Here is a 22,251-nt window from a genome sequence, read left to right on the forward strand (position 1 = left end):
CACCAGCTTTCCTCATGAATCAGCAGATTCTCTGGGGCCTCCTGGGCTCATCAGGACGATGAGGTCACAGATTTGAGACTGGGGGGCTCACTTTTAAGCAACCTGGTAAAATGCTAACTCTGGCTGCCTCCCCTGGCGGCTCCCACGCTCTTGAAAAATTAGCCTTAAAAGACCTGGCAGCACCAGGAAGCAAGGCCTGTTCCTGCCTCACACGGAACTGGTACGTCTCATGAGACTGGGGCACGTCCCTGTCCCCTGCCCCAGAGGGGCTATTCCACAGCCATCCTCAAGTCTTTTCAAACTGTGGCCTTGCTCTTGTGGGAAAGAAGTTCCTTCACAATGAACTCCATCAGCAACCTCTCCAGGACGTGAAGCGGGGTTCAGACCCCCTTTCAGAGCCATGCCCACAGGCCTTTGTGAAGTTTAGGATGCCAGCGCTGTCCATCCTTGGTGAGGACCCATGCGCCTGCTGACGTGTAGTTTGAGGCTGGAGCACAGACAGTCTCCCCCTCCCCAGAGTGCCTCCTTGGGCAGGGGAAACGCTTATTCAAAGGAGCCCGTGAGTCCTTCCACGCATACTCTCCTGTTCCTCCCTGTCCTTCACCAGAAGATATATTTGGAGCAAAGAAGCACGTGGGTGACCGCAGAGGCAAGGCAGAATGATGAGGAAACAGTGCGCCTCTTCCACCCGCAATTCCTTCGGCTGCTTTTGAGCAGCATGGGTTTCCCTGGGGTGCTGGGCATTCCACAGTCCTGGGAAGCCACTGATGGAGAACAGAGGGGCGCAGCTTCTGCAAGGAAACAGACTGCAACAATCCAGCAGGGAGAGATGCTACCAGTGGCCTGAGAAAATAGGAACGACTGGGTGGCTGTTGGGGTTTGCGGTACTAAGAAATCCATTTGCTAAAAGACTAAATTATGGTCAATTTACCCAGGCGAGGAAATTCATCTACTGAGGGAGATTCCACTGCTGAGATCTGAAACCTTTCTGAGTTTTTTTTTCTGAAAGCCACATTCACTAGAGAGAATGGAAATGCTCCCATCAATTAATGATCTTCAGACACTGCCAACTAATGATTTGGGGCTGGTCAAGGGACTGCCTCATTTCTTGCTATGCTCTGCCCTCACAATACACTTATGTTTCCACATGGTGGCTTGAATTTGCAGCCTACATGCTCCAGTTCAATGAAACACCAGTTGTAAGAGGTACAACACCTTCCTTGTCGAGTCCTTGGTCCGACCGCCTCTGCAGACCATCAGTGCTGCAACATGGTACAAAGCAGCCAAGTATTCACCAGGCTCAGCCAAATGGACAGAAATGACAAACACCGACCAAAGCCATTAATGGGCACTATCACACATGTACACATGGGCGTGCCCTCTCCCACCCTCCACAGGCCTACAACAGCATCTCGCGTCTTCCCTTGCGCGGGACCAAGGAGACAAAGAAGCTCTCGGACAGCTGGCTGCTAGACTAGCTCCTGGATGTTCAACCGTGCACAATGTCTGCTGATCAGTGTGGGTGCTGGGAGTCCACGCACTGCTCAGGCTGCTCCAGGCTCAACAGTAAAACCGCGGCAAGACCCTATTTACCGCTAAGCCCCTGGCTTGGTTACTCTGGGCTGGATGAGAAGGGAAGAGTTGTACTTTCCAGCTGCTGCACGGCAGGAGGGACCTAAGCCTCAGGGGCCCCAGGATCACCTGTGAGGGGCCTGGTGGCAGGTGGTGAGTGCCACAGCCCCAGGGCTCAGACTTGGAAGTGGAGCCAGAGGCTGGACTCACATCCCAGATGCCTCAAGATTCACTTTTATGACCTTGGGCAAGTCATATATTCTCTTTGAGCCTCAATTTTCCTCTTTTGAAAGACAGAGACAAAAAAAAAAAGTCTCTGTCCAGGTGCCAGGACTGAGGCAAGGCTTGAACCAAATAGCAGACATGAGAATATTTTGCAAACTGTGAAGTGATCCGCCCCAGTACACTTCCATTTCTTATGCGCTCACTATGCCGAGCACTTCTGATTTTGTTTAACCCTTGCAACAACTCTGTGGCAGAGTATTATTACTAATCCCTTCTACCAATGAGGGCACTTTGGCACAGACAGGCTAAATGACTTGTCTGGGGTCACACAGCCAACAGTGGTCAAGCCAGGATTTGCAGCCAACCATGTCCTACACTGTGCTAGAGTGATGGCCTCACAGGTGAGAGGCTGTCACCCCATTTCAGGCAGATTTCTGAAGGAGGAGATAAAGACAACTCATCTGGTCACCAAAACAGTCCTCCCAACATTTTGTTTTTTTTGAGGAAGATTAGCCTTGAGCTAACATCCACCACCAACCCTCCTCTTTTTGCTGAGGAAGATTAGCCCTGAACTAACATCTGCGCCCATCTTCCTCTGTTCTATATGTGGGATGCCTGCCACAGCATGGCTTGCTGAGCAGTGTGTACGTCCGTGCCTGGGATCTGAACCAGCAAACCCTGGGCTGCCAAAGCAAGAGGATGTGAGCTTAACTGCTGTGCTACCAGGCCAGCCCCAACCATCCCCCCAACTTTGAGGAGGCCAGGGGTCAGTGTGCTCCTCACCTGGAGTCCTTCTCTGACGGCTTCCAGGAGATAGGGGATGATGGAGTAGTTCCACAAGTCAGTGAACCACACCCTGGAGCCATCCACGTCGATGGGGCACGACAGGAAGAGCCGGGGGCCTGGGGACCACAGTGAAAATCAGTCAGAGCCGAAATGGGGGGTCAGGAGAAGCCAGTCTGCATCCCTCACAGCAGGGCCCCTGGATTTTCTAAGCAACAGGAGGAATACAAGCTGCGAGTGGAGGACACAGACCAGGACGCCTGGGCTACCTAACACCACCCGGGACGTCTCTCCTCCAGGAAATCACCCAAAAGAGAGGAGAGGCTTTATGGAGAAAGGGGCTCGCTGCAGTATCATGAATCCTGGAAACGGAAGCACGCTCAATGTCGGAAAGAACAGAGATGGTTAAGGAAATGATGATTTGATTACCTTGCAGCCTTTAAAAAGAATTATAAAAAACAAGCATCCACACAGAATGCTCACGAGACAACGCGAGATTAGAAAGAACAGCACATCCTGTGTGCACACCATGACTGAACTCATAAAACATGTATGTGCGTCTGCACAAGGACAGGAACAGAAGCTCAAACTAAAATGAGGACGCCAGGAGGGTGGGGTGATCAGTGACCCATTTTCCTCTGAACCCAAAGCTTCAGGCATGTTGATCAGATTTTATTTTGAAAGCAGAGCCAATCTGGCAGAGTTGTTTTCACCTGGGAGAGCCTTGGGATGGGGGCTCCTCACTGAGCTGGCAGTTTCTGCATCAGCCCGGGCCAGCCACATCTCTCTGCTGCTGACCAGCACCAGTGCACCCGGCAGGGGAGAAGGGCAGAGACACAGCCCCGGAACTGAGTGACTGGCGGTCTGGGGCCTCTCTTGGGCCATCCCCGTGACCCCTTCTCTATCCGTATGGACAGTGCAGCAACCAGTTGACTTGTGCCTGCAAAGTGCTGTCCTGGTCAGGACCCCGAGGAGAGTGATCCGAGGAGGCCAGAGCTCCGGGAGCAGCATCCCCCCCTGCTTCCCGCCCCACCTGCCTGCCAGCTGCCACCTGGCCTCCCACCTACCTATGGTGACGTCCGAGGAGCTGTGTGCCTCCAGGAAGCGGTTGAGGTGATGCCAGACCTTGGGAATCCAGTCGATGATTTTTACCAGCTCCACATTGCGCACCCGCCCACTGATCTCTGTTTCCATGAGCTTCCGCCTCAGGAACCGGCCAAGGAAACCCTTCACAGGCTCCGTGTGGTTGGCACAGAGCACCCACCTGGAGGAAGCCGGGAATGCTTTTCAACGATGATGACGGGGATGAAAATGGTGGGCAACCTCTCAAATCAAAGCAGACGGGAACTGGAAGGTATGTATGCTAATCCTAAAGCTGGACTCACCATGTGCCAACACTGTTCTGAACACTGCACAGACATTAACTCCTGATTCCTCATGGCAACCCTGTGACATAAATATGATCGCCACCCCCATTTTACAGATAGAAGCACTGAGGCACAGACAGGTTATGTAACTTGTCCAAGATCAAACAGCCAGTTAACAGAAGAGCTTAGAACCAAGATAGTCCAGCTCCAGAGCCTGAGCTCTAACCACTGAGCTAACTGCCTCTTGTGCTTGCTTCAGGCCCTGTACTGGGCCACAGAGCTCTAACAAGAACTAAGACACAGTCCCTGGTCCCCAAGACCTCACAGTCTAGTGGAAGAAGCAGACCAGCAAGCAGAGAAATGAGACATGACAAAGCCTGGGCAGTTGGGGAAGGCTCCTCAGAGGAGGGGACGTCTGAGCTGAGACTAGAGGGGAGGGACGGAGCAGCCACATAAGGAAAGGCAGGAGCAGGGGCTGCGGGGGATGGAGGGTGGGTGGGTGCAGAGCAATTGGCAGCAATTGAGGAGGCAGGAGAAATAGCGTGGAGCGTTTGGGGAAACCGCCAGAGCGTCAGTGTAACCAGAGTTTAGACTTGACCTGCCAACCCAAGGAGCCTGGATTTCATTCTGGAGGCCACTGAAGGACTGGAAGCATGAAGGTGTTACAGTCATAGCTGAATTCTAGAATACTCACGCTGGCTGCCACTGGCACAGAGGATGGCCTGCACGCGGGCCAAGCTCCAGGCAGGCAGAGTGGTGAGAAAATGATTGCAGCAGTGTGCTGGGAGGTGATGTGGCAGTGAACAAGGACGAAGGAGGAGAAAGGAGGACTTGAGGGATATTCAGGAGAAGGCATGGACAAGGCTGGGACAGCATGCATGCAGAGATAGCACGATGCAGCCTGCACGATCCCAGTGGCCTGGAGGAGTTGACATTTCCCTGATAATTACAATTCAGGTCCACTTTCAGTAGCTCTCCCTCAGAGGTGCCTGCAGAGTGGCCAGTGAAAATGACAGGGGATCCCACCCCAGGAAATGGCTTCTCACCCTCATCTAAGGGCCCAGGCGGGAGAGGAGGAGTGGAGGAGTCAGCCGGGAATCAGGGCAGAGCAAAGGGCATTTAGTGATGGCCAGGCAAGTGGCCACACAACTTAGCAAGACAGTGTTGCACAGTCTTTCCCACACCCAGCAGTGGGAGAGCCCCGGCCCCATGCTGGCGTGGAGGGCTCACAGCAGCTGGAGCGCAGAGGCCCGGAGAACCAGCCTCATGGGGAGGTTCATAAGCAAGAGCTTTCATGGCTGGGGTTCACTTGGAACAGAGAAATGCGCCATTGGTGATGAGCAGGGCAGGCAAGTGAGCCTCCAGGCCCTGCCCAAAGCTGCCTCCTCGACACTGCCTCCCCAGGACTCAGAGACCTGGGTTCAAGTCTCAGCTCTGCCAGTGACCGGCTGTGTGACCTCACAAGAGTCACTTAATTCTCCCAGCCTCAGTCTCCCATTTGTAAGCTGAGAATGATACGTTTACCTACTTGAGGCTGTTGTGAGAATTAAATGAGCTAAGCTGGGAAAAAAGCTCAGCACAATGCCTGGGATATAACAGGCGCCAACAAGTGACCCCTCACCTGAAGTTGTGATGAAGCTGCAGGTTGGGAGTGGACGAGGTAGCCTGGTTCATCGTGCCGATGATGTACGGGCTGTGGGGAAATGAGGGAAGAGACACTGTGAGTCTCAGCTACGCTCGAGAAGAAGGCGCTCACAGATGCCCGGGGAGTCTGTGTGGCCGGGCAGACGCCGGCTGCCTGCCCCTGCTGATGCCGACCCTGCCATGGGTGTGCACAGCTCCCCATGCAGCACCGGTCCCAGAGCAGCCGTTCTCCCAGGGCCAGGGGGTCCAGAGTCTGCCTTTACCATTTGTGGTCCTTGCAGTTGAGCAGCCCATTGAAGACCTCGCCCAGGGAGCCGACGTGATGCAGGTTGTCCAGGATGATGACGAGGGGCACGTCCACAGCGTTGTTCTCGCTGGCGCACTGGTCGGCGAGGTTGGACAGGTACTGGCGCAATTCCTGTGGGGCCAAGGGAAGAACAAGCGAGTGAACGCACCCCGATGAAGATGAACATGCTGAGCCGCCAACGTAGGAGGAAAGGCCCTTCCGGAGGCCATGTGGGGAACACGTGCTGAGTGACCACCTGCTACAGGGCATCAGTTTGGGTCTCAGGAGATGTGAGGTGGGCAGGGGTCAGAAGGCCTGGGTCCTGCTTCCTGGCATTCACTGGATAATAGAAAACCTTCAGCCTGGGCAAGAGCACAGTAGGCACGGTTCTATATCCCTGCTGTGCTACTTCTCTACAAGTGTTGTCACTTTTCTTGATATTTCTTATTATGCCAACCTCCCAATAGGCTCCCTGGGCAGGCACCTTATACATCTCTGGACTTCCAGAGCATGTGCCTGAGAGCAGTTTACATGGCAGCTCGGGATGAATTAACATAGCAAAGGACCTCCCCCCACCAACACAAACACACATACAAGCACAGCTGATGAGTGCTGGGCGGCAGACAACCAATAGTACAAGGGAGAGAGGTCGACATGCACGGGGGGCCTTGCAGGGTCTGGTTGGAAGGGTAAGCTTTGAATTTAACTGTGAAGAACAGGTGGGGATTGGCTGGAGCTGGAGCCAGAATGCAGCCCAGGGTGGCTGGGTTATGGATGCGTGTCAGGAAAGGAAAAGGAAGAATAATGGTGCAATCGGGGACAGGCTGAAACGGTGAGTTAAGGGCTGGCCAGGGAACCCAGAATGACTGCCCGATGATCTCATCGTCACGCAACCAGCATGGCTCAGCCCAGGCACACTCTGAGGGCCTTATGCAGACGAACCTCTGCAGCCCACAGTGACCCTCTGTGGTGGGTACTGTGACCACCTCCATTTCACAGGTGGGGAAGCTGAGGCACAAACTCAGGTGAGTGGCCTGAGATGGCACAGAGGGTGAGCAGTGGGGCTGGACCCAGATGTGCCGCCTGCCCCAGCACATGTTCCTCGCCACACCAGACTGTCCTGCACGCCAGCCTGGTTGCTCAGAGGGCGACCTTTCCTCCACTTCCTATGAACACACACACCCGGGCCTCCCAGTAAGTCAAAATGTGACTTGCTAGCATAGAAAATGCCCAACTTCTAGTAATTTCTCTTTCTTTTAACTCCTTTCCATTGTGGGTTCTTGGCCTCGGGCACCTGACAAGGACAGGCCTTGTGGCTTCTGAGCCCGGGAGCCTGCCTCCCTTCCTCAGGCCTGCGGGGTGCGGTGGAGGAGCTGTGCTCTGCACAAGGGGGCCCGACCAGGAGAGTGAGCAGGGGCTGGAATCTCACCTGGAGTCCTTCTCTCCCTGGTCCCAGAAGACAGGGAGCCTCCCTTAGCTTCCTCACCCAGGGGCTCTGACCGCTTCTCTCTAGTCCCGCCCCTACACCAGTCACTTGGGGAGCTAGTGAATGACACAGACTCCTGCTCCCCACCCCCCAACCTGTTGAACTAGATCATCATGGAATGGGAATCAGCATCTTCAAACACACCAGGTGATTCTGAAGGGGGAGGAGTCATTGCAATCCACCGTGACTGCACAGGGCCAGCCAGAGCAGGTCATCCATCAACTCCCACCACGTGAACAGCAAACAGGTCTGAGGAAACACTTCACAACCCTCAGCCGGGACTAGGTCAGACTGTCCAAACTTTCCATCACTCCCTGTGAAGTAGGATCAAGCCCACTGGCAGGCTCTGGAGTCCAAGACTTAGATTGGAGCTCTGGCCCATGGCACAGGACCATCTGCCTCAAGCCTCAGTCTCCCCCTCTGTAAAATGGGATAGTGGCAACGACTCTCTTGGAGGTAGAGCTGTGAGGCGGCTGATTTGCTGCTCACAGGGCAAGCAGTCTATAAATGCAAGCTGCTGTTATTATTATTATTTTTCACAAAAGGAGGTTTCATTTTGGAAAAACAATAGCATCCAGCAGGCTCATGAAAAATTCTTGGTAAATTGAAATGGCACATCTGAGGTGATCCTAAGGAACTCCTAGCACTGAGCATCATGCCCAGCTCATGGGGGGAGGCAAGAAATGGACTAGATTGACTTACAGATGGAACTTCTTGCCAGGCAGCTTTGGGTCAAAGCTGTCCTTTCTGCTATGCCCTTCCTGAGCTCCTTCGCTGGGCTTTTAAAGACACCAGCGGAGAGCATGTGGGGAATGCTGCTTTCCCATCAGGGCGGTGGCGGCATCAACAGTTCCGAAAGGCAGCAGCCGCCCAGTGGCCTCCTCACCTTGCTGGACTTGTGGTCCACATTGAAGGTGGCGATGACCCCGTCCGTCAGCTCCCGGCCCTCCCGAAGCACCAGGTACTCCGACAGCCGGTTGGCCAGGTAGGTCTTCCCGGTGCCGCTGGGGCCGGACAGGATGATGCGCCGGTGCTCCACCAGCAGGGACACGTAGCGCTGCAGGATGGGCTTGGGGATCAGGGACTCGAACACCAGCGCGTCCAGGCTGTTTTCCGCGAGCCCTGTGTCAGAGAGATGGGGGCATTGGAAGCCCGTGGAAAGGGGAGCCATCTGTGCCTGACTAGGACAGCCAAGACCGGAGGCCACCCTTTCCTCGGAGCCTGCCGACCTGGGACCCCTGCCCACCAGGTGCACCGGAGGCTGAGAGCAAACTGCCGCTGCTCCCACGCATCAGCACCATGTGCTCTGGCCCCCGGCTTGGCTGGCTCTCCCAGACTCTGATTCACCTCTCCCATCTGGGCCCTTGGGCCTTGTCTGTCCTCTGCTGAATCCCTAAGACTCTGGGTGCTGGCTTTCTGTCTGGAGTCACCTTAGATGGTGTTTGCTCAAACCAAAGGTGAACCTTCCAGGTGTCCCGGCTGCCCACTCTCAGATGTACCATGAAGGTATCAACACTTTATCTTTAGAGAGAGGAAGAACGCAAGGTGAGGCCATCTGATTTGGGATGTGAATACTGTTAGACTTGGAGCCTCAACAATATCGAGGAAACACCTTCCCCCTTCTCACCCGGACCAACTTCACTGTCACGGCTGTGGGCTTTCAAAGAGCTGTTTTCTTGATATCATTCCCCAGAAAAGAGCCATCCAGGGTTACACGTCCAGAACCTAAGGTAACTCTGTTAAAAACTCATCTCAAGAAAACCAGTACATGTAGGTAAAATAAATTGGAGAGTGTTCATTCTGTTTTATAAGAACATCTTTCTTCCATATAATTATTTTCTGCAAACAGACCCACCTAATGCATTTATATGCTTGTTTCTGATCCGCCCCTCCCACATCCCAAGCAAGAATAGCTCCTAAATGCAGTGACTGTTCCAGAATGACCATGATGAAGGTTCTCAAATGACTTTTCTTCCGGACACAGGCCTGAGACCTTCCTCTACTGGGCTCGATACGGCCTACACGGCTCAAACCGTGATGCAAAGCATGGAGCACTGGGTCTCACGTCTAACTTGTAAGCAGCAACAGGGGAAACACTAAAGCGCCTCTCTCTGCATATCTGCTGCCATTTCTGTCTTTTGCCATAAGACCCCCAGGAGTGACTGATTTGCGGACGACCTCACTTCGGAGCACGTGGTCACACCCCATCCCCCAGGACCACTGAAGTGAATCATCTGCAGCTCACGGATCTCTTTCCGCTCAGAATCTTGAGTGGTTTTAGTGCCTTGAAAGCCTAAGTTCCAAGCCCTATAGGACAATAGAAGAGTTAGGTATCACTTAAAAATAAACCCACGCTGATCCCTCGAGATGGTAAAACAACGCCATGTGCTGAGAGAGCAGCAGATCAGGCTCCGTGATGGGGTGGCCTGCTCCAGCAGAGGCAGATAATCTCGTCCCTGTTTCCACAGAGGGCTGGGTTGGTCTCAGTGACAGGGCACTCCTTGTACCCCTCGGTACTTGTAATGCCCACCTGTAAGTGACAAGGCACGCTTGCCAGCGTGGAGGCAATGCAGTCTGAGTCAATGATGTATAAGGCCCTCCTCAAAGGCTTCTCGGAGTAGAGAGTCGTTTCAATGTGCCTGGTACCCCTTCCTCCTCCCCCTCGTAGGAAAATTCTTTCTTACGGGCAGCTCATTCCAGGTGGCTCCAGTGGGGCTGACCCAGCACCTTCACCCACCCCCTGGGTAGGCTTGTGACCAGACTGGGCCAAAGCCTCTTCCTGGTCCCAATGACTGATTCAGCGATGAGCATTTGACTTGCGGTAGGCCAGAATCACCTCTAAGAATTCTCTGTCGCACTTTTCCAGAAAGATATTCTCTTTCTTGTAGGTTCCTAAGCTGGAAAGATGGCTGAGGGCTACCAGGGCCCCTTCATCAGCCATGTGCAGAGAGCTCAAGGACAAGCAAGCAGTGCTGAGCAAGGCTGATGGGCCTGGTCCCGACGGCACGGGTGGAGCACCTGGAGTCAGCTGGGTTTGGAGTGTCTTCCTGGATCTTCCAGGTACGTGAGCCTATACACCTCCTTTTTCGCTAAAGCTTGTTTTGAGCAGGTTTCTGTCACTTGCAGCCCGAGGCCACAACCATGGAATTGCACTTGCCAGCAGGATAAAGCTATATGTGAGGCTCGAGCAGTAACGGATGCCCACCACGAGGCCTCGATTCCTACTGATGAGGAACGTAGTGGTGCTTCTGGAAAACCTACCAACCAGGAAACAAAATCCGCATCCAAAAAGCCCCAAAACGGCACTGTAAACCACAATCAAGACCAGCGCCTCCAGGGGAAACGGGACGACGGGAAGGGTGAGCCCAGCACAGTGTTTATTAGTCCATCCTTCAGGTGGTTCAGAAAATACAGGAAAAGGGGGTTTGCAGGCAAATACATTTGTGTCAGACTGGATTAAACAGCCTTTTTAATGGCAGGAGTTACAACAACAAAGGTCAGAGCCGTTAGCACACCAGTACGCTTCTGTCATCCTGCCCTCAAACCCAAATGGGGATCATGATGCAGTTTCCCAGACTTATTTGGCCATGAAACTTTTTTCCCCCCACAATATACTTTGTGGGCCTAGAGCTCCATGGGACACACTGTGGCCTGGGGTTTAACTCTGGGCGATGAGGCAATGGAAGCTCCTGCAGCCTCGTGCGTGGGCAGGGGCCTCAGCGGCTTCATCGAACTCCTCCAAACCCACAGCAAATCGTGGTTTTCCCCGCTGTGGAACGGGAGCACGTCCAAGGCCTCCTGGCAAGAAGAGTTCACTGGTACTGGTAGAGCCCCATGTCGACAGGGTTATTAAGATTCCATCATCTCAGAGTCATAAGGCTAATGGGACCTGCTGTTATATAATTTTAGCAATCAACTAAAATTATTTGCTTCCGACGGTGGTTGCAAAAGCTAAAGACTGTTCAACTTGCTTAGATAAGAATCACTGGTGCAAGGGAAAACAAACAATCCACAACCATATGCACAAACAAAACCGTGGCCACGGCTTCCTACGCCAAGTCCCCAAACAGAGACTGCCATTCCTGGGAGCTCCCGCCTCTGCAAGCGCCAGGTTACCTTTGACGGTCACAGAGATGGTGGTGTTCTCTCCAACCAGGTAGCCACAGGGAAGCAGCTCAGGGGTCTCAGAGGCGGTGCTGCGCCGGATCTCCCCAATGCTGTAGCCCAGGACGCTGTCGGAGTTCAGCCCGAGCTGACTCACCGGGTCGACGTGAATGATGTATTCCTGGAAAAAATAAAAGCAAGACCCCATCAAAGATGTGGCCAAAAAACTGCCCATGACTCATGTTTTCATTGGGTGATTTACGATCATCTTCTCTTCCTTCCCAGCTGACGCCTGAGTTGAAATTGAGCTGTGGAACGAGGGGAAGAAGAGCTGACTTCCTATGGGGATGATGCCCGAGCATCACAGCCCTCTTAAAATACAGATTTATTTGGTTAGCCATGAGGGGAACCCTAATAAGACTGTGAACGTTTAGTCTGGATGAACCCAGCATGGAAAGTTAGGCTGCTTTTTCTAAGTTCGACTGAAGTCCTGAAGATATCGGGTCTGTGAATGCTGCCGGAGAATTCATGAAGAAGTAATTCTGGGGGCCAGCCCGGTGGTGCAGCAGTTATGTTTGCATGTTCTGCTTCAGCAGCCTGGGGGGTTTGATGGTTTGGATCCCGGTTGCAGACCTACCCACTGCTTGTCAAGCCATGCAGTGGCAGGCGTCCCGATATAAAGTAGAGGAAGATGGGCACAGATGCTAGCTCAGGGCCAGTCTTCCTCAGCAAAAAGAGGAGGATTGGCAGCAGATGTTAGCTCAGGGCTAATCTTCCTCAAAAAAAAAAAAAAGAAAGAAAAGCAGTAATTCTGACAAGAGATCTCTCCACTAGCCCCTTCTTTTGGCTCAAAGACCATACTGATGACAAAGGGAGCAAAATCTAGAGCTGCCAGAAAAAAGCAGCTCTTGATCTTTCAACAGGAAACGTATGTTTAACTTGGAAAGTGTTCCCTCCTAGGTGAATGACCCACAGGTCTAAGGTCAGTGAACTTGGGATGAAAGTCTGTGGGCTCTGAGGTGGCTGGATAATGACTGAGGTGGAGACCCATAACAAGCTTCTACCTTTGATGGTCTCATTGCCTCACCTGTGATGCCCCACAGGCTCTTTTCAGCCCAAACTATTGTCTTTCTGAGCCTAGGACGCTAACTGCCCATCAGCAAACGTGAGGTTTTGGCCTGGGCGGCAGGACTGGTCTGCCCTGAGCCATTCACATCTCTCGCCTAGTCACATTTCTACAGATGGGCCTGTCAAGATGGTGACAGATCTTTGGTCAAAGAACAGAATTTTCTCTGTGTGAAGCCACCTGAGTCTAGATGTTAGAAAGAGACTAGAGTGTACTAGTCAAACCAGGTTTTGAAGTCAGACCAGCTCAACTAGGCCAATATGGTCCAGTTCTAGATCCATGACCGTAGGCAAGTGACCCAAACTGAGCCTCACTTTCCTCACCTTTAAAAGGGAAAATAACAGGATCTTCCTCATAGGCCTGGAAATAAACTGGGGTAATGTAAGAAAAGAGCTTAGCATGGTCTCTAGCACAAAAAATTGGGGCTATTACTACTCCAGGGATACGATTAATGAACACTGATGGTTACTGACTGACTTCAGGTCAATTTCAAACCACCTTGTGTTTCAGGTTCAACTCGGTACCTCTAAGTTATTTCTCCTGTGGGAACATTCACTCCAATGATGTCATTAGAACAACTAGAAAAATAACTATGCCAACATCCTTGACACTGGCCATTAATCAGATTATTTTAATTTTTTTGGTGAAGAAGATTCACCCTTAGCTAACACCTGTGCCAATCTTCCTCTACTTTTTGTATGTGTGTCGCCGCCACAGCATGGCTTGATGAGTGGTGCAGGCCCACGTCCGAACGCATGAATCCCAGGCCGCTGAAGTGGAGCACACCAAACTTAACCACTAAGCCACTGGGCCAGGCCCTGATCAGATTATTAATGTCATTTGTAGCACAAATCACAGACTCTACAGTGTTAGCAAGGATGTCAGGCAAATTGGATCAAATCCCCCCAAAATGAAGGATGGAATTCTGATTTCTTAGCCCCAGCCACAGAGCACACATTCCAAAGCATATTCAATAAACACATTCTGAGGCGAAGGGAGAATCTGGACATTAGCAGGCCACAGTGAGAGGCTGAAATAAATGATCAAGGCTGGGGAAATGACTCTCGCTGGCTGGCCAACCACTGCCAAGGGCAGATGGGAACAGACTGGCCAGTCACCAGTCTGTACTTACCATCTTCCTTCTGTTCCCTTGAGGGCTGGGGGAAGAGTCCCGGCAACATAAGGATGTGGGCAAACGCCTGAGAAGCGGCCAAGTTCAGGACTCAAACCGCCCTCTCCCTCCCCAAGTCCAGGCCCCCCTTCGGGTGTATTGCCGTAGCCATCTTCTTGAAACACTTACTTTGAAAAGCCGTCTAACCACCCCATCGAGCACATCCCACTTCGTCTTGCCACTAACTCCGATGCAGCCAATAAGAAAGAGGTGTGGTCTGGAATCCTAAGGGTAAGGAAATGTATGCAGGTGAAAAACAAGTGGATCTTTTATGACAGTTTAGAAGGACTCAGACTGTCCTAGAACTCCACCAATGGTTTGAGGGGGGAATTAAAGTCCTGTCGTCTTAACACCAGGTATCACTTAGATTGAATGCAACAGTTTTAAAGCCTTTCTCTGCTCTACCGCTAACACAGCAAGCTGTGGATCAGGAAGAGAGGGCCTCTTCTCTGGAATCTAGAACCTTCTACTCAGTGTGTACCTCATATAGTGCGTAGATCACACAACTCTTGCCTGGAATGCTCTCCCCTCTCCCGTCTGCCATCTTTCCCTTTCCAAACCTTACAAACTCACCTCTTCCAGGCAGCCTTCAATGATTAACCACCAGGCTCAGAGCTCACACTGCTTCAGTAGATCTGTACACAACTTACATAATGATATATTCTGTACTTGTCAATTTTTTAGGTACTTCTGTCTTGTTTGAATATCAAGTTTATCTCCTTGCTAGACCTTAAACTCCTTCAAGGATAAAAAATGTTTTAAATTTTTTCTTCCTTTTTGTTTCTTGTTTGTTGCTTTTCGTTTAATTAAAAGTTAAAACATGCTCAATTCAGAAAACTAGTAAAACTCCAGGAAGTTCACAAAAAATAATGTTTTTCTACTCTTCTGCCCACAGGGCTCTGCATAGTGAGGGTTAACTGATCACACTGATTAAAGAAAAGCTAATAGAACATTCCATTCTGATGGGTTTTTAAATATCTGACATGCTGCTAAGGATACAGAATTAGGAGAGTGGGGGTCGGGTGGGGAGGGGTGTCTCTGGCAGGTAAGCAACATCAGCAGCAAGAAGAGCACCAGTCATGCAGTGAGATGATCTGGCCGCATCACCTGCCCTGTAGCCTTAGGTAAGCGATGTTTGGGTCTTGGGTCTCTCAATTGTGAAATGGAGATGATAACATCTGGTCAACCAAGCTCATCTGGCTGCTGTGGTGATCCAGGAAAATACAATTTTTGAAAGTGACTCACAGACTTTTGTAAAAATGTAAGATCTATCTGTTTGTGCTGATGATCACTAGATAAAACGCATTCACAGGGATCACTGACATTAATTATGAGAATGTTCTAGGAATGGATTTCCCCTTTGATAGTCCATCACTCTACTAGCAAAGCTCTGAAAACAGAGCTATTTTTTGGATCCTTCTAGGCTAGATGATGCTAAAACCCCTGGCAGCTCCAAAATTCTGGGCCTGCCCCCTCCAGGGAGACTAGAGAGCCACCCACAGAGTGGGAACCCCCGGCAGAGAAAAAGTACAGCTGCAAATGCTGTGTTTTGGTGGGCACCACGGGCTCCCTAGCTGCCCGAGACTACAACAGCATGTCGGCGAGAATATTGAGAAATAAATAAAAAACTCAAGGGGACTTGAAATAGTGACTCATGAGGTCTTGAGTCTCACTTCTCTGACAGATGGTCATTCACAGCATCATTTGGATTTAATCAACAACTAAAAATCAACCTTAATTGTCAACCCCCACCTCGACCCCAAAGTAGTCTCTGGTGGGGATACGGCCTCTAGCCTCTGGTAGACGAAGAAACCATCAGGTAACTCGGGTCCCCAGCCTTGGGGAGTCAGGATGCTCCTCCCCACCCCCTGCTTCAATTGTAGCCCCCTATGTGACCCCGGGCTTGGCCTCCTCTGTCTCTCAGCATCTCCTTCGTTGGCAGCCTCTGACGACTGGATAAAACTGGTGCTCTTGGTCAGTTTATTTCTGTATCTTCCTCGCTAAATGTGCTTAGCGGCCTTTGAAGTGCTTTGGGAATATATTAAATTCAGAAAAGCCATTTCTGACTGATGTTAGTGTTTAGACGGTTACATGACAGTGCGACGTGGGGCCACTTTAGTACCCCTTATCAGACTTTCTGAGGGCGGGCTGGGGTGGAGGGCAGTTTGGTCACTTCGATTGTGTCAAAATGCTGCTGGGGGTGACGGTTAGTCAGGAAAGTGTTAGTAGTATGACCAGACCACCTGAGGCGCTGAGGTGGTTCGGTCTGACGATGAAATCACTACGCTAGGCAGTTCTAGCTGGGGAGGGGACAGGCCGAGCAGGGAAAGGATCCAACTAACCTCCTTCCACTTCATTTCCTCCTGAAAGCTGACAACTATCTTAACATGCCTGCCTCCTTCCTTCCGAGCCGAGCATTCACCAGTGTCATCCAGCAACATGTCTGCGAATGGAAAACATCAACAGCCTTAGGCACAGGGGACAGCAAAGCCGGCTTCCTGACACCCCCGCTGCTCACTGGCACAGCAGCGGGACAAACCAGGTGTCGGGGTGCGGGGGAAGTGGGGAGGGCAGAATGGCGAGTGCAACCACAGAAACCAACGGTGGACCAACCAAGGAGCCAGCGGGCTGACGATGCACCTTGCTAGATGGAAGTGCGAGGGAGACTCAACCAAAACGAGAGCAAACAGCAGCATCATGGATAAGAAATCAAAGCGCCAGCCTCAGTATGCTCACAAAGAAAACCTGGATCACGTTTGCTAATGACTGTGCCCGCCTGGAGTCCATCCCAAAGGCAGGAAGGTCATGGACCAAGCCATTGCCCCAGTAGGGACCTGCCACTACGGGGTTGGTTGGCAGCATTCAGCTTGCAGGTCAGCCTCTTAAAATGGATCAAACAGAACTCAGCGTGGTGGGTGAGGGGAATCCAAGCTCATGGCTTGGAGAATTTGGGGCGCTGGAGCAAAGCATGACAGCAGTCTAAGGGCCGGGCTCATGTTGGTAGCAGACGCACACGCAGACACACTCGCACACCCCAAGTGCACACACGCCTGTTGCCTCTGCATTTGGTCTGTTTGTCTGCTTGTCTCGGGGCTCTCGCTTGGAGCACGGAGTGCCAGACGAGGGCCCTGACCTGCCCCAGCCCTGTGATGGACTCACCCAGGCTGGTCGACTCTGTGAGGTTGAGGCTGTGCTGGGAGAGGCCCATGGACTGCCTCGGGGAGGCAGAGAGGGACACCTGGGACGGCGCCCGGCTGCAGCCACTGCCTTGAGACTCCGACTTCAGCCGGTCATTCTCCGCTTTCAGCTTCTCTATTTCACTCTGTGAAGAGTAAGGGAGACGCCCCCTTACTAAGTGGATGTGATGCCGACAAACCTTTCCTGGAGGAGGGATGTGAAAGTTCCCTGCAGGGATCAAGCGGGTATCCTAGGCGAGGCAGAGGGAGTCCCACCATCACAGAGATTCGGAAGCGTTTGCGGCCTCTGCGGTATACACAAGACCCATCTGGAAGGGAGCGTCCACCCTTTCAGAGAACTGGTCTTTGGAAAGACCTCAGAATGTTTCCCAGTCTGCTGCCTGAGCATTAAGTGAAAAAGTGTCTTATAACTTAAGAGGTTTGGGAAGCTCTGGGTTTGACAGGGTTCTTTACTGCGGGAGTGCTCAGAGCCTTTAATGAGCTGCCGTGCATTGTGGATGTCGGAGGGGTGCACTGTGCGCTGCATTTCTCAGACATCTTTGAACGAGGAGCTCTCCTCTCACAGAGCCTCTCATGGAATGAGTATGGAATGAGTGTTCCATGGAGCCTGCTTTGGGAAATGCTGTTCTCTTTGAGGCCCCACACGGCAGAGCTCACAGGGGTCTTTCATTCTAGGAATATTTAGGAAAAACCTGCCGTGTGCAAAACACTGATGCTATATCCAGAGAAAGAAAGCAAAAAAGAATAGCCAGCAGACCCAAATACCCTCAATCCGTGACAGAAGGTGAGGGGCAGTAAGAACAACACTATAGGAATATTCTTCCAGATGGAGGACTTGGAAAAGCTTTGCAGAGGAAGACGCATCGGGCTGAGCCTGGAGGAAAGGGGCCAGTTGGATGTGCAGAACAGCCCGTGGAGGAGGGATATACGACAGAAATTCCAGGGGCACACAAAGGGAGCAGTCAGCGGCTCCCTCTGGCTCGCAAGTCGAGTCTGGAAGGTGGAGTTGGGGGGTGTGGGCGGTGGATTAAGACTGAAAAGATGCTGCAGAAGGCCTTGAAGGCCAGGTGACGAGACTGCAGCACATGCAAGAGGCCAAGGCAGAGCCACTGAAAGCCTTGTGCGAAGGAGGGGATGGTGCTCTTACGCTTTCAAAACACTGATCTTGGAGCAATGAATGGGAAAACCTGAAAAGAGAGAGAGGCTCAGAAAGCAGAGGGCTGCCACCAGGTTCTGATGCAGCCCTTGGGGCGTGGCGGAGGGAAGCCTCCTGACGCCCCTTCCAGATAGCCTGGGCTCAGTTCCTGCTCCCGGGCTCTCACCTGCATCCTGTTCATGGCCTCCCGGAGCTGGTCCAGCTGGTGTGCAGAGCTGAGGGCTTCCAGGCGGATGTCTGTCAGCTTCATCTCCTTGTCCCTCAGCTCGTTTCGGAGCTGCATGACCGTCTCGGCTTCACTATCCATGCACTCTGAAATCCTAGGGAAAGAGGAACGTTACTGATGAAAGCAGCTCCAAGTTCATCTCCTTTCAGTCCTACAGTGACCGCTGGGCCGTGTCCATCATCAGATTTGTGCAGCAGTGACCTTGGATAACCAGCTGCCCAGTACTTCCCGGAGGTGACAATACCAAGAGCACCTGAAATTTACAGATTTTACTGCTTCTCTTTACTCTTTCTCTGCAGAGCTCTGAGAATGACAATGGCTTTGGTGCAGCTTTCAGCAAAATTCTAATAATCTAAGGATAAACAGGAGCTGGCAAAAGGGTGCAGTGACCTTGGGGGTTTGAACCCCCTGCAATGTGTACACAGCCTGGCCCCTATAACAACACCACAACCCCTTGAGATCTAAACCCACTCAGAGAAACGAGGTCAACTATCTGTTTCAAAGAGCAGACAGTCCAGGGTCAAACAGATGAGTGGTGATTTTTATTTGCCAAAAAGGAAAAGTTACCTAAAGATACGTGTGGAAGGAGTTAGTCTGTTTCTGGTCACAGAAACAAACTCTGAAACCCACTCTTCTGAAAGTGTCTAGAGAGAGGAACATTATTCCATTGCCCCACCCCCCCAACACTGCTTAAGAAGCTCATGGCATGGAAGAGAAACATCTCAGGCAGCTAGAGACAGAGAGGATAGCATGACATGGAAGCCAAACTTTCATCTGACAACTACAACAGTGTGGCTAGTTGTCTTCCCTTCCCAGCTGTACGCCAGATCCTGTGAGCATGGCACCCAGGTGAGGCCCTCTTTCTTATGAGGTGGTCCTTCTAGGCTGGGCTCCTTATTTGATTAGTTAGGTTCACTCTTCAGACACCTGGCAAGTTAGCACAAAGTGCAAGATCATAAAACCCAGGATGAACTGCAGTGTTAGAAACAGCAGTCTGCTAGAAGTTCTGTTGGTTTCAAAGATCATAGGATCTGGCAGGAGGGGTGATAGAATAGAAAGCTTCGACATTTCTTGGACTGAAGATAGAAAAAAGAAAATGAAAAAAATCCCACGTTCACAAAATTGCAAAGCTGAAGCCGATTATCTCTGAAAGACATGGTGAGCCTGTGGTCTCTGCAGAACAATCACGTGAGCCTGCTGTCCACAACCCAAGTCCCGGACGTGAGGCCAAGCAAAACCTGACCGTGAAACTGGCTGAGGGCGCGGAACCGTTAACTGCCAAAGGAAAACTATTTATAATTGTTAAAAGAGATGTAATTGTATTTTGGGGGCAGAAAGGACTAGAAGAAAAATTTAACACCTGAACAGCCAAATCTTTTTGCTGCTGTTTTCTTGACCTGCACCTGAACTGTTTTAATTTGAAAGATACAAAGAGAGGAAAACTGCCTCCTCTTTTTAGGAGCTGCCAGCAGCCAAGGGAGCTTCTCTGCTTCAAAATCTTCTGAAATCTCCAATGGACTCCTGAAAAATACTACAATTGTTCCCATTTCATACCTATGAGAAACTTTTGGCGAGGGAGGTTTGCAGGGGGAGCTTGCAAAAACTGGTTCTTTCTTGAGAGAGAACTATGGTTTCCTGGTTTAAATGGAGTGTAAAGTCTGAACAAAATTCCACTGTGACACTCTGGTCTTAGCCAAACCATGCCCTGGACAGATCCCGCCGGCTCCAATCCATGGCAGACAACAGTGGGCCTCGGTCCACACTGTCAGTCCGCTCTGTCGGGTGTTCCATGGCAAGGCAGTATGTTCCAGCCTCCTTACAGGGTCTGCACCTTTTCCCCAGAAAGGTTTCTCAGCAAGAGAGACAATATTTCCTCAGCACCTACTTTATGGAAAACATCACGTGGGTTACTTTGCGAAGCTTGGCCGCAATGACTTTACAAAGGGAAGCAAACCAAAATGAAGCAAGCTTGTGTCAGGAGGAACTGGATCAAGAGTGCGAGGCCCTCCTGTGCTCCCCCAAAGTGGCCAGTTCTCAGAAACACACAACTGCGAGGCCACATGGGAGGGATGCGCTACAACACAGAGATGCTGTTGAAACAGCTCGTCTGCAGCGGCCCAAGTAAGAGTCAGTCCCTCTCCCTCCTGCCCAGGACAGAGCCTTCACCCTTGGTTCCATCCCACACCAGACTTCTGGTACATCACCGAGAACTTGGTTGTAGTTAACAGGCTACCCTCTGCGTGGCTGCTGGCCCTTCTAGGACCAGGGTCTTCTCTGCATCATCTCTAGTGTCTGACCATGGAACAGACTCTGCCAACGCTCACCGACTACATGAACAACTGTGCTAGGCATCTGCAGCATATTATTTCATCTACTCCATGCACCACTAACTCCATGAAGAGGTACTAGAATTATCTCTATTTTAAAAATGGGGAGGCAAAGGCGGAGAGAGATTAACATGCCCATTAAAAATGACAGAGTCAGGATCAAACCTGGCAGGTCTGCTTAGCTCCAGAGCCCAGGCTCCTGAACGATCTTCAGTGGGCGCTCAAGACGTGCTGGGCCACTGCACGGGGCACATACTGACGTCTCTTTTTCCCTACTCGGTCCCTAACAGGTTACTGTGGCATACTCCCACTGTCTTGTCCAGAAGGCAGGGCTGGTGGCATCTCTAATTTTAAACGCCTCGAGTGTGGGAAACGCTGCCTTCCCACACCACAATTCCATTCGCCCACAGGGCAGGGACTTTTCTGAGCCCTGACTCCTCTGTCTTTGGTTTCTTCTTTGAACTGCCTCTCACATCTAGATTTGCACATTCTTGCAAACCCTTCAAGGTTGGAAAGGAGCATTTGCTCTCTGCCCACCCTTTGGAAAGCTAGACCAAAAACAAACATCTCCAGTGTGCACGGACGCTGCGGAATGTCTGAAAAGGGCTGGCGAGCCAAGAGTCCGCCCCGCCCCATCCCCATGGGGAAAGCAGTTTGGAGGGAGAGTTCTCCCCATGTTTCTGAGAGTCCTGTGTAGCTGAGTGCATCATTGCCATTCTCTCCTCATCTCACTTGGCTGCTCAGCAGCATCCGGCCCAGTTACTAGTCCCGTCTTCACACAGTTTCTTCTCTAGACTCCTGGCTTTCCTCCCACACCTCACTGGTTGCTCCACTTGTCTTCAAAGAACCCAGAGCTCAGTCCTTTCCCCTCTGCCCCCAATCAACCTCCCGGAAAACCCCTCCAGGTTCCCAGTTTTCAACACCACCCAGGGGCCCATGTCTCCCAAATCTACACCTCCAAGCCCCCCAGGCTGGTTGGCATCTCCAGGTGATGTCTCTGGGCCATCTCAAACTTAACATGGTTGACCAGAGCTCCTGAACCCCATCCGGCCCCATCTGTATCTGCCCCCATCCCAGGAACGACGGCTCCACATACACAGGTACTCAAGCTGCAAGTCTAGGAATATTCACGGATTCTTCTGTTCTTTCCCTAACTCCACGTCACCACGTGCTGTCAACTTTCCCTCTAGAATATATCTGAAATCCCTCCAGCAGCAGCCATTCATCCACTCCAGCTAACGTGTGAATATCTGCAAGACCAACAGAGTCCTACCTCCATGGAACTTATGCTCTAGATTTTTGGCTGGTGGTGTGGGGCTAGGGGACAAAGAAGAAATAACCAAAGAAAACCTACATGACAGGTGGTGATATTTGCAGTGGTGAAAAATAAAACAAGGCCGAGGGGATGACAGGGAGTGCTGGCTGGTGGGGGGTGGTTATTTTATGCAAGACGCACAGGTGGAGACCTGAGGAAGTGAGAGTATGTGGGGGAAAAGGGTACCAGGCAGAGGACACAGAAAGAGCAAAGGCCTAGAGGTGGGGAGTGCAACTGGAATGTTCCAAGAACAGCAAGGGGGCTGG

General features: G+C 51.6%; 1 protein-coding gene across 7 annotated transcripts in view; it reads right to left on the reverse strand.

Moving 5' to 3' along the window:
• NAV2 (neuron navigator 2) overlaps positions 1-22,251 on the reverse strand; it is a 390,162-nt gene that overhangs the window by 10,169 nt on the left and 357,742 nt on the right. For all 7 annotated transcript variants that reach the window (XM_046685992.1, XM_046685993.1, XM_046685991.1 and 4 more), the window contains 10 exons: positions 18,284-18,437; positions 16,924-17,086; positions 16,107-16,207; positions 13,894-13,989; positions 11,480-11,648; positions 8,250-8,485; positions 5,855-6,009; positions 5,569-5,640; positions 3,648-3,844; positions 2,581-2,699 (listed from right to left, as the gene is read on the reverse strand). In XM_046685992.1, coding sequence (XP_046541948.1) covers positions 2,581-2,699; positions 3,648-3,844; positions 5,569-5,640; positions 5,855-6,009; positions 8,250-8,485; positions 11,480-11,648; positions 13,894-13,989; positions 16,107-16,207; positions 16,924-17,086; positions 18,284-18,437 — 1,462 coding nt within the window. The remainder of the gene's footprint in view (positions 1-2,580; positions 2,700-3,647; positions 3,845-5,568; positions 5,641-5,854; positions 6,010-8,249; positions 8,486-11,479; positions 11,649-13,893; positions 13,990-16,106; positions 16,208-16,923; positions 17,087-18,283; positions 18,438-22,251) is intronic.

This window comes from Equus quagga, chromosome 14 (genome assembly GCF_021613505.1).
Source record: "Equus quagga isolate Etosha38 chromosome 14, UCLA_HA_Equagga_1.0, whole genome shotgun sequence".
Classification (NCBI taxonomy): domain Eukaryota; kingdom Metazoa; phylum Chordata; class Mammalia; order Perissodactyla; family Equidae; genus Equus; species Equus quagga.